General features: G+C 36.8%; 1 protein-coding gene across 22 annotated transcripts in view; it reads left to right on the top strand.

The window, feature by feature from the left end:
- Positions 1-14,074, top strand: part of JAKMIP3 (Janus kinase and microtubule interacting protein 3) — a 104,813-nt gene that overhangs the window by 64,369 nt on the left and 26,370 nt on the right. For 11 of the 22 annotated variants that reach the window (XM_087932501.1, XM_087932500.1, XM_087932506.1 and 8 more), the window contains 4 exons: positions 6,315-6,530; positions 7,923-8,042; positions 12,172-12,318; positions 13,731-13,862. In XM_087932501.1, the coding sequence (XP_087788627.1) occupies positions 6,315-6,530; positions 7,923-8,042; positions 12,172-12,318; positions 13,731-13,862 (615 nt within the window). The remainder of the gene's footprint in view (positions 1-6,314; positions 6,531-7,922; positions 8,043-12,171; positions 12,319-13,730; positions 13,863-14,074) is intronic. The other 11 variants (XM_087932511.1, XM_087932512.1, XM_087932510.1 and 8 more) reach the window with 3 other exon arrangements.

The following is a 14,074-nucleotide window of genomic DNA, read 5'->3' as shown; positions in this document are numbered from 1 at the left end:
TTAGCAGAATTTAAAACAATTTCTTTACATTCTATTTTGTACTGAATATGTGCTTTTGCAATGAATATATACTTTTTGATCATACTTTAATGCAGCTGTCAAATATGTCTTATCAAAGCTCTTGATCTCATTCTACTTTGCACATTCTGGAAAAATGTTCCTACTATGCATAATACATTTGGGGAAAAAATAAAAAAGAAATTATGACTTTGAAGATATTTCCTTTCAGTTTAGTACCACATACAATCATATCACATGCATCATCTTATTTCTATTGCTTCTTTCTTCCATACAACATCCAGACACAAATTAGGAATTGATCAAAGCAAAAAATAAAAATAAAACATAAAAAACAAAATACATGTCCTTCACAAGAGATCCATTTATTTTCAGTTATTTACTACAAATAATAAGTGAAGTATTAGGTAAGTCTACATAATGAATTGTCACACAATACTTTTTATTTATTATTTCATCAGCCACTGCTGAAACCAACCTTACTTTCTCCTTAATTCCTGTTTCCTGATCAGAAGCAGCATTAAATTGATCTGCCATTATTCTAGAGCACTAGGTCAAAAATTTAAAGAGCAAAATTCACCCGTGTCCACAAGGGAATCTGCCATGCAAGGAAACCACCAGAGGGAATTTATGAAATGACAGGTTTGATTGAAATGTGCAAATTGAGTCCCATACAATTAAACTTTATTGGGAGCATGGGAAGATTATATAATATCACTTGCTTCATATCAGGAGAAAAAAAATTGATGTGTCAGGTAATCCCAAAACATTTAACACAAGACTGTAACTTATTGCAAACATCTTAATGAGAAATGGGGCTGTCACATCAGATTCTCATACCTATTATAATGTCCATACAATGCTAAGGTCAGGGTATGGGGAACATTGGGTACAATCCCTCAGTGCTGACACAAACCTGGAATATTACCATCCATCCTCTTTCACACAGACATACAAACTCACATGGCCACAAAGAACCCAGAAACTAAGATACTTTTCCAGGTGTGCAGCTCTGTCTTTAAATTGTAATATAGCCCAATTTACCAAGATGAATCTACACTGATAGACTGAGATTTATCACTTATAATATATAAGATGGAAAAAATAATCTAAAGGCAAAAACCCACAGAGAGACCATAATAGAAAATGTTTACATGATTTCTTATGACTTTCATAGGCATGCTTAGAAAATTTGGTTGGGGGATGCCCTGTAACCCAATATTGAAATAATAGAAAATACTTATAGCTCGGGTTTTAGATTTTGGCAGTGGTTTGCTCTTTGAACTTGCCATTTAGCTCCCAAACCTCTTGTTACCAGGCTAAGTAACATCATCAGCAGATCTTCCATAGAAGTGTCTTGTCCTCTTTAGCTTATCTATGTCTTGTGTACTGGTGTGGTCAGTTGGTCGCATCCAGGGGTGGGATTCTACCAGTTCACACCTATTCACTAGAACTGGTTGTTAACATTCTAAGCAGTTCAGAGAACTGGTTATTAGAAGAAATTATTGGCCTAATCCTGTAAGGAAGGCAGGAAGGAAACATTCTGGTGTTGCTTACAGAAACTGCCTCTCCATTAACCCTTATTACATTCTTGGCAGGACTAGACTTCCTGTCTCAGGAACTTCTCTGGAGTTATTTTTCCCTCCTTTGCTGGTACTTTGCTTGTGTGAAATGACCATTCAAAGTTACAATGGCACTGAAAAAAGTGACTTGTGACCATTTTTCACACTTACGACTGTTGCAGCATCCCCACAGTCATGAGAGGCCAGGCGAGGAGATGAGTGCCTCGATGTGAGCGATATTGAGTTGGCCACATCCAGCCAATAACATGACCACCAAACCATGTCCACCCAGTCACATGACCACCAAGACATGCCCACCACCTAAGCCACACCCACAGAACCAGTTGTTTAAAAATTTGAACCCCACCCCTTGTCGCATCAAAGACCCAGTTCCATCTTCAGGATTTGCAAAAGATTTCAAGCCATTGCTACAAAATAAGAATTATTTGAGGGCTCTTTCAATAAATAGACAGCTAGATAAATCAATTATTATTTGAGTCTTGTCTCATATGGTAAGATGTCTTCTAAATGACATATTTGCCAGTTTTCCCAACATGATTACTTCCAGACAGATGGACTGCAGCTTCTATCATCTCAAACCAGGGACACGCTGACACATTGGCTAACACGGTCTACTGTCTCAGAATCTTAGTTATTCCTTTATTAATAACCAACTAAAATATATACAATAAGGTCTTTGAAAGACAAACTTCTGATGCTACTTCCTGATAAACTCCATTAGAATTTTTCCTTGCAGAAAATGAGGAAGCTATATATTAGTCCAGTGATGGCTAACCTTTTCAGCTTGGTGTGTCAAAAATTGGGAAAAAGTGTAGCCTTCCTCGGGTCGTGTGTCACTTCAAGAAATATCAATAACTTGGTTTATGACGGACTGGGCTGGGGTGATCACACAGGGCTGTGAAACTTGTCTCCCTGGTCTCAGGGCTGCAGGTGCAGGATGTGGGGATCGGAAGGCCACCTTACAGGGCTGTGAACCTCATGGATCTCCTTTCCTCCTGTAGTGTTCCTGAGGTAATGAAATTGACAAACCTCAGTTTATGGCGGTTAAAACTGGTTCTCTGCTGCAAAGATCTTGCGGCAGCGGTGACACCACACCTCCACGCAACAAGCAGGGAGCAGGGATTGGAGCAGAGCACAGGCAGCCTCTAAATGTGCAGGTTTTCCCACACCAACAGGCGTGTCAGTCAAAGTGTCTCGGCGTGTCACGAGTGACACGCGTGTCATAGGTTAGCCATCACTGTATTAGTCAATGACCGGAGATGGATTTTCTAATAGCTGTGCCCAGGAAACATTTGATCTTTTGTTTTGTACAGAGATGTTTCATATTAAAAATATAGCCTTTGCTTTTCTGCAGTTTCTGCTAGTATACACTATTAACAATGCTAATGAAGACCATTTTGCTATAAGCAACTGACACAGCATTACAAATTATGTGTTGATTTTAATGCAGACTGATAAATAATAGCCATGCCTCTGAAAGCCAGCTGATTTTTAAAAAAAAAAAATAGTAGTGAAGATGGAACAGACTGGAAAGAGAAAGAGAGACAGGAGGGAAGGGAAACCCCATATTTCATAGCACAATGTTTCCATAATTGGCAGCAGTAGGGCTGGCAAGTTAATTAAAATGCAGTCTTGTTAGCAGCAACCTGCTAAATGCAAAGTAGACGTAGCCATGCTGTTAAGCAAGGCATTTCCTTAAAGAGGATTGGTTATTACTCTCATGTATATTCATTGAGTCTCTTTCACAAGTAGGCCTTTTTACTGAAAGTAGGTGGTAAAAATTCTAAGAAAGGCAAGACACGGAGAGCATTGCTTTCTAGAGCGATGAATGAAAGGTGTGGGATAGTTTTGGGGGGGAATTACACCTGAACCCTGATGCAGCCCTCCCAGTGAGTTGTTTTTTTCATTATACATCTTCTTTGTCTTGCTGCTTGCAAATATGTTGCAAGATATGTGTTTGCTTGAATGTGTTTTTTGTATTGCTATATCTTTATGTCTTTATATCATTTTTCTAATGAGCTCTCTATATAATATAACTTTTTAAATTTGCGCTGTCATTGTTTTAAATAATCCTTTTAATAGTCATCCTATAGTAACCATGGAAAATGTCTTATGTTGTTTTGCTATGGTTATTATTGTTTTGTTATGGCTACACAAAATATACAATCCTATTTTTCTTTGCAGAAATGAAAATATTAATAAGAAGCAATGGCATTAACTGAAACTTTTTGGTTTATTTTTTATTTTTGGATATGCATTTCTATTAAAGGGAAAGGCATGTTGAATAAATAGAAATGTAGCAGTCTTCTTTTTTAAAAAAAAATCCTCTTTATAAGTATAGCTATGAGAGAGCTTTTTAATGTATTTAATGGGAAATGACAAAAGGGAGAGCTTGTAACAGGGCAACCTAAATGTACATTTATATATGTGTGGGTATATATGTGTGGATAGGATTTTAATGTGGTCTAAGAAATGTCTGCTTGAGGAAGTAGTGCAATTACAGTTTAGTTACATCATAGATGTGAAAATAAATTATCCTTCCCTATTCTTCTGTGTATTTGCTTGGAATGTACTGACTGAAGGATGTTTTATGGCTGATGTTTTCTCTAGGATGATGTAACGGTATGTGGTAATGAGCTGGGCAGATGGGGAAGACATACTGCCTAGGGAATTATCTGATAAGAGAGGCCATAGCCCAGAGCCACAAAATGGATGGAGAAAGAGACTCAGAAGAGACTGTTCTCAGGAGATAATGGGACATTTTAACATTCAGACTTGCAAGATTCTGTTACAATAAAGTAGAATTAGTTCATTTCATTGTGTTTCCTATTTGTGAAGGCCGACAGGTATGTTTAAACAAAATCACAAAGACAGCATAGCCTAGAGGCATTTCATAGTGCGTGCATGCAATTTCCACTGCTATTACCACTACCGCCCAAAAAACATCTGTCAAAGACCTCTATTTTTAAAAAATCATGTTTTGCTTGCATTTCACCTGTTCAGCATATTACACATGAAGGGAAAAGGAACTAGCAGAAAAAATGAAATTTGTCCAAGTAAAAATGTCACTGTTGAATGGCTTCCCAAATTTCAGGATGAATTGCCCTTATATCTTGACCCCTTAATCAGTACTTTTCCATCAACAGACACACTTTGCATGGGCTTCACCAGCATTCATAAACATATCAAACTGTCTTTACAGTCTTCAAACCAACTTAATTGGGTTTAAATTTAGCTTTCGCTACTGCCTCTTTAGTTTGTAATCCCTTTTATCCAAAGCTAGAAAAACTAGATTTGGAGGCTGCTCTTAACTAATTAGTCCTAGAGAAAAAATATCATGTATGTTGTTTCACTATTTTGAAGCCACAGGCAGCTGCCTCAATTTTTTTCAGGACCTACTATAGACACCAGACTATATACTCTACAGTATCTTTTTAGGAGAAAGTTCTGTTTGGTATCCAGAGAATAGGGTAAGAATCTGCTGAGTTTAAGATACTGTCAAATGAAAATCGTTTTATATTAGAATTTATGAGACCCTTGAAGAACTTCTAAAAGAGCTGGAATCTGTTGGATATGTTGTAGCTGTTGAAGTTTTGTATCAACTATGGGATTGTATTAGATCAAGGAACATAAAATGAAGATGTGCCTCCAAAGCTTAGACAAAATTCATTTGGAAGTTCCAATTTTTATGTTTAATGAAAAAATATAGTCTTCTGTTTTCAGTAATGAACCAAGTTTCAGCTTAAAGCATAAATTATTTTCCTTACTTAACACATTCCAAATGGAAAGCATTGTATATATGTATTACTATAAGTCACGCAGTCAGCCAGATGTTGTTGTTATTTACACAACAATGTGAAATCATAATTTCCAGTTCTTTACCTAATGTTGGCCTTCATAGGTATCAATTCTTCCCAAGAACCTAGCATGCCATAATATATTGGCATAGTATATGTGCAGATTCAAGCCATTGTGGCCTTTTGTAATTGACACATGAAAATTTTTTAAAAGCACAAAGTGCTTATCCAAGATTTTTTGGGTATGATACCAGATGTGACAATAACCTTAGGGACCACCACAGCAGGTTTATGCCAAAATCTTATGCACCAAAGACAAATTCCTTGTGTGTCCAATCACACTTGGCAAATAAAGAATTCTATTTTATTTTGGTTTTCCAGATTTTGACACTTTATGATCTCCAATTCTTTGTCTTCTTTCTACTTTCTCCTGAAATTGCCTCATCAATTATCTACACTTTCTTTTCAACCACAGTTAAATTTGGTGTGTTATGAGCCCAGACTTAATCAGTTTCTATTCAGAAATCCCATAATCTGTTCCTTCTTGACTGCTTTTTCAACTATATGTTACCACATGTTTCATTACTGTACTGTGTTTCATTACTGGCATATGATCATTTTTACAGATGTTCCAATGAATCACTTTGGTGACTGTGTGATGATGATGATGATGATGATGATGATGATGATGATGATGATGGAGAAGAATTATACCTCTGTCAAAAGACTTTTATTGCAGCATTCCCAAACCTGATTCTGCTAACCAATAATAATGGATTTTAAATCTATAGAACTGAATCCAGTGTTTGTTCACCGCTTTCTGTAATCTAACATATTCCCAAGGCCAGGATGCCACCAGTTTCCATGGCAACTGAAGAACTGTACTGTATGTGATTGTATTTTATTCTCCTTGTAGATGGAGGAGATCAAATTTAAAGACAGAGCAGTCTACATGCTGGAAAAAGAGTTAGGGATTCAAACTGGGCATACTCAGAGACTTCAACTCCAAAAGGAGGCTCTAGATGAACAGCTGTCCCAGCTCAGAGAGGCTGACCGGCATCTGAGTAGCCCCAAGCGGGAAGTTCCTCATCCAAGTGGTGCAGGAGACACTTCAGATCACTCAGGAAGTCCTGTAAGCACTTTCTAGTAGTTTTCCCTAAAACCACAAATTGTGCCAAAATCTTGATGAGTGATTGCCCAGACCAACAACATTGATTTTGATTTGTTTGTTTGCTTGATTGCTTGCTTGTTTTAAAAGCAAGTAGGGTTGAGGAAACCCAGCTCAAATGTAATCAGATGACGTCCTGAGTTTCTGGTTTTGCTTTTATTTTGCCAGCTGATTACAAAAATTAACTACTTGCTTTTTTTAAGCAACTGTACCTTATCTTGAATGTGTGCCTAGTTTGACATTGTGAGACTCACAACGCAAACATTAATTAATTAACCTATTAATAGCTATCTGCTAATTTTTATGGAGGCTTACAAATATCTGTGAAAAAGAAACAAGATGGCAAAACGATGTCTTAAATCTCATGACTAATCCTGATGGACTGATTGTGCTTTTGATGTTAGTCAATGTTCTAGACTCTAGAAAATAATGAGGTACCAACTAATATGCTTTTTCTTCCATACTTTAACATTTCTTACACCATTCAATCTAAATTCACCTTTTATCTTGGCTTTTGATGTAACTATGCCACCTCTTCCAGCTTCTCTGTTAATTTGCTAACTACAGATTTTTTTCTGTCACGTTTGCTAAACTTTTCTTTGTTGACTCTCATCAAGATTTCCTTTGTATTGCTGCTTAGTTTGACCAATAGATTTTTTTTTCAAAAACATAAGCATAGATATTGTCTCGCCTGTGTTCAAAGCCTCTCCTGCACCTGTTGAATGAAGAATCCTAGCCCTATTGAGTTTCTTTGGTCTGTAGATGCTCATGTTTGCTTGAAGTAAACTTTCCGAGTAAAGTAAAGTAAAATTGCTACTACTATAAATAGGAAAACAGGAAGGAAATGTTATTATAACTAAATTGCTTTTTGCTCAAAATAAATGAAATTGCCTATTCTTATATCTATATTTAAGTTACCCATGTCAGTGCTCTGTTAAATTCACAGTTCCATGGGAGCCAAATGGATACAGTGGTTTGTTGCACACTTAGTACACATTATATGTCAGTATTAATAAATATATTATCATAGGAAAATGATACAAGGCTCATCTAAAGTTCTCAATTCAACAGTGGCATAAATATGAAACACTGTAGTAATTCTCAATCATTTATTTCACATTTCCAAAGCAACACTTGTGAGTCTGCATTTATTTACACATTTTGTTTTCATTTGCCTCTTCTCTTGCATAATAGTTTCTTTCTTAATTTTTCTTAGTTTTATCTTTTAGTATTAAGGTAAAGATTTTTAGAATTAGTAATGGATGGAATCTGACAAGGAAGAAGATGAGAATCGGTAGAAAGTTTTAAAAAGGCTTTCCTTGTTGAACAGTTATTTGCAGTTGTTTTTTGTTTTAGGAACAGCAGTTGGATGAAAGGGATGCTCGGCGTTTCCAACTTAAAATAGCTGAATTAAGTGCCATCATCAGGAAACTTGAAGATCGGAATGCATTACTGTCAGAAGAACGAAATGAACTTGTAAGAAATTGTGTATTTTTATTTTTTATTTTAAAGAAAATCCTATTTAGCTAACTATAGATACATAGGAGAAAAGCCAAGTTAGTCTCTTGGCTCTGGAAGTCAAAAATTAGGAGGATTTGGGTAGCATCTTCTTAAATTAATGCATTTTATGAAAAGGTATAAGATTTTGTTGTGCTTATGTCTTTTAATAAAAGTTGTTAGTCTGAAAAAATGCTTCCAGGTTTCTGGTTTCTTTTTGACTAAATTAATGAAGGGGTTAATACATTGTGGAAGCACAACAAGTTGACCATAGACCAAGTGTCCTAACCCCAGGAAGGGTAAATTTAAACAGACATGGTTATTCCTAAGATGAAAGTAACTCCACTCAATCAGTTGGTTGGTAGGGGGAAAAAGCATATTCCAGTTAAGGTGTTTTGTATATTTTATCCTCCAAGAAAAAGAGATGAAGAGGAAAAAATGCATGAAAAAGCAAGCCTATGAATATTATCAACTATGCTTCTGCCATGTTGATAGTAGATGACTTATTGAAGGACAGGGATGGGATGGGAAAATTTGACTCTTTGAATCTTACTTGATCTCTTACCCAATCATTGGGTGAGGCCACTAGTAAGAGACTTAATACAGAGGTGAGTCAATTGTATGGAGTTCGGCTTTCTCATGAAGATGTGGCTTGTAATTTGGGAATCACAGCTAGATTAACTCCTGCTTGAAGAACAAGTGGCGGTGATAGCTAGGAGGCCTTTGTACTGATTCATCTTGTGCACCAGTTGCAGATTTTCCTGTGACTCACACCCTTATTCACTTCCTGTTTGATTTACAATGTGCTCTACCTGGAGCTGCTGTTGGAGACCACCAGAAAACTACATTTGGCCCAGACTGCAGTAGCTTGTGCATTTATAGGCATTAGTATTTGTCCCTATGAATTAGCTTTACTAATAAATAAATTTTTTAAATTTATTTATACAAATGCAATTAGATATTTATTTAAATAAATATTTCATTTAAAATATTTAAATGTCCCTCTAGGCAAAGTAAGGCTACCAGATTCTATGCTGTATCTGATTTGGATGCCATCATTCATCCTTTGATACCTAAATTGGTAATTTTTTTTAAAAAAAGAAATTATCTTCTAATTATCACTTCTTTAATATAATACATTCTATCTGGACTGTTCATTTAGGTATATATGATTTAATCATGATTTGCCAGCTGCCTGTCAAAAGAGGTTAAAAAATGAACTTTTGCAATAAATTGACACTTGAATTGATTTAACCAATTATTCACTGAGACAGAGTTATAAAATGTTCAAAAAATCATATTTGGGGATGGCAAGTTCATACTTATTTTGTAAAGCAATTTCGAATTTGGGAGCGGGTAGACACAGGAAACAGAATACAGAGTTGGACTAGAAGATCCCCTTGCTAAAGCAGAAAATGCTATAACATTTCTGACAAATGATTGTCCAATCTCTTCTTAAAAACTTCCAGTATTGGAACACCCACAATTTCTGAAGGCAAGTCATTCCATTGATTAATTGTTCTCACTGTCAGGAAATTTATCCTTAGTTCTAAGTTGCTTCTCTCCTTGATTAGTTTCCATCCGTTGCTTCTTGTCCTGCTTTAAGTACTTTGGAGAATAAGCTGGCCCCCTCTTCTTTGTGGCAGCCCCTTGTATATTGAAATACTGCTATCATGCCACGCCAGTCCTTCTCTTAATTAAACTAGACATTCCCAATTTCTGCTACCGTTCTTCATATAGTTTTAATCATCCAGCAGAGGAAAGGAATAATGATGTTGTTGAGATATAATCTCAATTGCTGTGGTTTGTTTCATTGACTTTTTCAATGTGCAGCCACAACTTGAGCTAGTTAAATACATTTACATCCAGCCAACCATTCCTTAATGCAACTCTCTTCAAACTGACAAATTACACAGATGACATTCTCTTCCCGTATCTGAATAAAATTCCATTTAAAGGCTAGTTAATGGCATCTGTGGGGGTAAGGCTTATTTTTCATAGAGCTAATGCAATAAACCATAGTGGCATATGGACGGGGGAAACAGAATGCATTTATAGAGGTCATTAAAGCAGCAGATCTGTAGCTAGATCTGAGACTATGTGTGGGATTCATTTAGTAGGGGAGGCAGCTGCAAAACTTTCTCTCGTTTCTTAGTGAAATTTTAGCCGTGCAACTGAATATTTTCCCCAACATATTTCATTCTAAAAATAGTGGGATAACATCTTTCAAATGCTAATGTTGGTATTCCTTTATCACCCAAATTCATAATTAAGTATGTAGATCATAGATTGTTTTGCATACAATTATGAGTTCTGTCTCAGGAAGCAAGTAAAGCCATTTCTGTAAAATAGGTTGTGCAAACTATCTCTGCTTTTCCAAACACCTAGAAGGAAGGAAGGAAGGAAGGAAGGAAGGAAGGAAGGAAGGAAGGAAGGAAGGAAGGAAGGAAGGAAGGAAGGAAGGAAGGAAGGAAGGAAGGAAGGAAGGATAGGTACAATTAAACATTTGGGGATTATTTCAATGTATCTTTTCATTGATTGTATGCTTTGAAAAACTGAAAACATAAGCCTAAATGTGTACATTTGAATTTGCTAATATATATTGGGTTTGAAAACAGTATAAGGCAGCCTTTCTGTGAATATACTATTTTAAAAAACTATGCAATTTCCAGAGCAGATGTTATTTACAGCAGTCCAACACATCTGGTGGGGAACAGATCAGGAAAGGCTGATGTGAGGGTGCATCAAGTTACGATCTAACTGCTAATGATTCAGTGGTCACTTCTATTGTAATTTTTAGAATATTTGTTAAAAAAAATTCAAACGGTTATAGAAGCTTTTGTCCATGAATCAATATGTTCATGTACACATAGCTAGTAATACAATAATCTAGTTTTTTGCCACAGCATACAACCGGAAAGAAATGTTACATGCAAATCTACCCTGTGTAATGATGGCTTGATCATTGTTTTCAGTTAATTTGCCACAGAGCAATAGAGGAGACTTGGAAAGAGGTATTATTTCCTCACTCCAAATTGATTGCAACTGTCTCTATCCAACCAGAAGGGTGCAAAATAGGATTTAAATATCCTTTGGGGAAGTATGTAATATTTTAATCAATAACACCCCTAAATCCAATTACAAACTACCTGAAACAGAGACATTTAGTAACAATGAAAAGACCATATGGAGCAAAAACCTAGAGAAAATCCAGATAAGCTTAAAAAAAATTCTAAGAGCTGAATCAAACCATTATAACCTTCCATAAGCTTGGTGAAATATCAATAATTGTCATTCAAAGCAGTTTTTCCTCAACTTAACTTCCTCCAGATGAAATCAGGTTGAAATGCCCAACTACAGTAGCTATGATAATGCAGAGTGCCAGGTTGCTGAGTAAGGTTGAAGACTCACAGAAAAAAATGTAAGCAGACCTCTGCTGAAAAAGGCAAATGGTGTTTCTGATGGCAAAGGGATGTAGAACAGGAGTAGAAAGTGGGAACACTCAAATAGAACTCTATGGAGATTCTCAGTCATCCAGGTCATGGTTTTCACAAAGGTACTTTATCAAAAGGCAACTGGACTTTGTTTTTCCTCAAAGACATTTCATTTCTCATCCTAGAGAACTGAAAAAGCTTCTTGGATAGGAAGTTTAAAGCCTTGAAGGGGAAAACAAAGTTTAGTTGCCTTTTGAAAAAGCATTTTAGGGACTCAAATAGAAGAACAACTTAATCCAAACTCTTATAGGCATCTTCCATATGTTCAGAGAATTGTGGTTGTTTTGGAACAGCCTCCCTCCTGAGATTTAAGGGATTTCCTTTCCAGAGAGTTGTGAAGACCTAGCTTTTCCCCCAAGAATTGATTGGGCTAAAATGGTGCTTGAGCTGCAAGGATTTTGGTCTGGCACCTGGAAGAATTACTATTAGTTTTTAACCGCATTTTAATGAATTGTTGTGAGCCATATAGAGTCATTATATGAGACTGCCGTGTAGGTCCTTAAATAAAATTAAGACTCCTTGGTTAGCAATAGCAACCCTATAAATGCATTGAATTTTGTATGTCAGCCAATCTTACACAAACATGTAAATATTTTTGTTCCTCTACTTTTCAGGTGAAACGTGTAAGAGAGGCTGAGAGCCAGTACAAACCCCTGCTTGACAAAAATAAACGTCTAAGTAGGAAAAATGAGGACTTGTCCCACACCTTACGTCGTATGGAAAACAAACTCAAATTCGTAACACAAGAGAACTTAGAAATGGTAAGTTCTTGTACAAATGAATATAAGTTCACTACACCAGTGGTCACCAACCAGTGGGCCGGGGACCACTGGTGGTCCACGAGAAAATTTTGGTGGTCCACAGAGAAATGTCACCCCGAAGTAATTAATCCAGGCTGTGTGGGAACACAAGACTTGCATCACTTGCATTGTGAACCACACAAGGTAGTGAGGGGAGGGGGGAAAGGGTGGGGGGGAACTTGCCCCACATACCCCACGTGCCTTGCCTGGCCACCGGGCTGCTTCTTTCCGCTTCTTTCTTCTTCTTCTTTTGGCTGCATGCAAGGAAAGCAGCAAAAGTCTTTCTTTCTCTCCCCCAAACTCTGCCAGAAATGAGTCTTTGGGACCCTGCAAGGCCTCTGCTCAAGAGGCTGCACCGGCGTGACAAGTCCCACAAAGACTCATTTCTGGCAGAGTTTGGGGGAGAGAAAGAAAGACTTCTGCTGCTTCTTCTGCTTTTCTGGCATGAAGCCAAAAGTGTCTCTCTCTCTCTCTCTCTCTCCCCCCCCCCTCCCGAGATCAGAGCTGGAGATGGTATCCTGTGATCCCAAAGAAAGAATGATCAATTGGTAGGGAAACGGGTGGGGAATTTTCTTGCAGACTTTTTTGGGGATTTTCCCAGGGTCTCTGGTCCACGGGATTTAAAGTTATGAGTTTGGTGGTCCCTGAGGTCCAAAAGGTTGGCAACCCCTGCACTACACAGTCCATTAGTGATAAGTTCTGAATTTTCAATGAAAAAAACATTTGAGCAAAATATTATTGCTATCTAAAATTTTGTTGACAATCTGAACTCCTCAAACCAATTCAGTTTTCAACTCTGAATTGAAACAGAACAACTTCAATTTTTAAATGTAAAAAATAAGGCGAACACTATTAAAAACGATTATGAGCACATTCCATCCTACTCAGTTTGGTTAAAATAAAGAATGCATTATGTGGAGAAGGTAAATGGAACAAAAAGGAAAAGAACAAGAACAAATGAAATCCTCCAGTGTTTCTAGGATTGTTTTATAAAAGTGTATAATATGTAAACTCATTGCACTGACACATTTAATTAAGAACTGTTTCAGTAACTTACTGGGTCCAATTTAAAGTAGTGGAAATTATATGCAGTGAACCCAAAGGTGCTTTTTTCAAGAGGCAGCTGGACTTTCTAGTTTTTCCTTGAAGGCATTTCGCTTCTCATCCAAGAAACAAAATGTCTTCAAAGAAAAACCAGAAAGTCCAGTTGCCGCTTGACAAAAGCACCTTTGGGACAACCAGGACCTGTATGACTGAGAATCCCATAGATATATACAGTCAAGTTTCACCAGGTATGGTAATAGATAAATAAATTCCTACAATAAATAAATAAGTGTTCTAGCAATTTCTCAGTGTTCGTTCTGTTCCTTTAGAGGCAAAGAGTGAGGACAATAAGAAGACCAAGTTCTTTAAATGATCTCGATCAAAATCAAGATGAAAGGGAAGTTGACTTTTTGCGGTTGCAGATCATGGAACAGCAGAATATCATAGATGAGCTTTCAAAGGTAACCAACATTTTTGTCTTCTTGGCATGACATTGGCTAGACTGTCTCCTTCTGTGGGGGTTGAGTTTGGATGGAGGAAAAATAAGACCTTAGTTGAATGTACACAGTATAAGATTAAAGTTATTAAGCAGTGCTAAGCAAAAAGGTTGGAAATCTTTCATTCGATCATTCATGTAATATCCAAACAGGTGGAAAAGACAAAATTTCTGAGC

This window comes from Pseudonaja textilis, chromosome 4 (genome assembly GCF_049901715.1).
Source record: "Pseudonaja textilis isolate UNSWEBS1 chromosome 4, rPseTex1.2, whole genome shotgun sequence".
Classification (NCBI taxonomy): domain Eukaryota; kingdom Metazoa; phylum Chordata; class Lepidosauria; order Squamata; family Elapidae; genus Pseudonaja; species Pseudonaja textilis.
The sequence above is the reverse complement of the archived record's forward strand: the minus strand, read 5'-3'. Positions and strand labels throughout refer to the sequence as shown.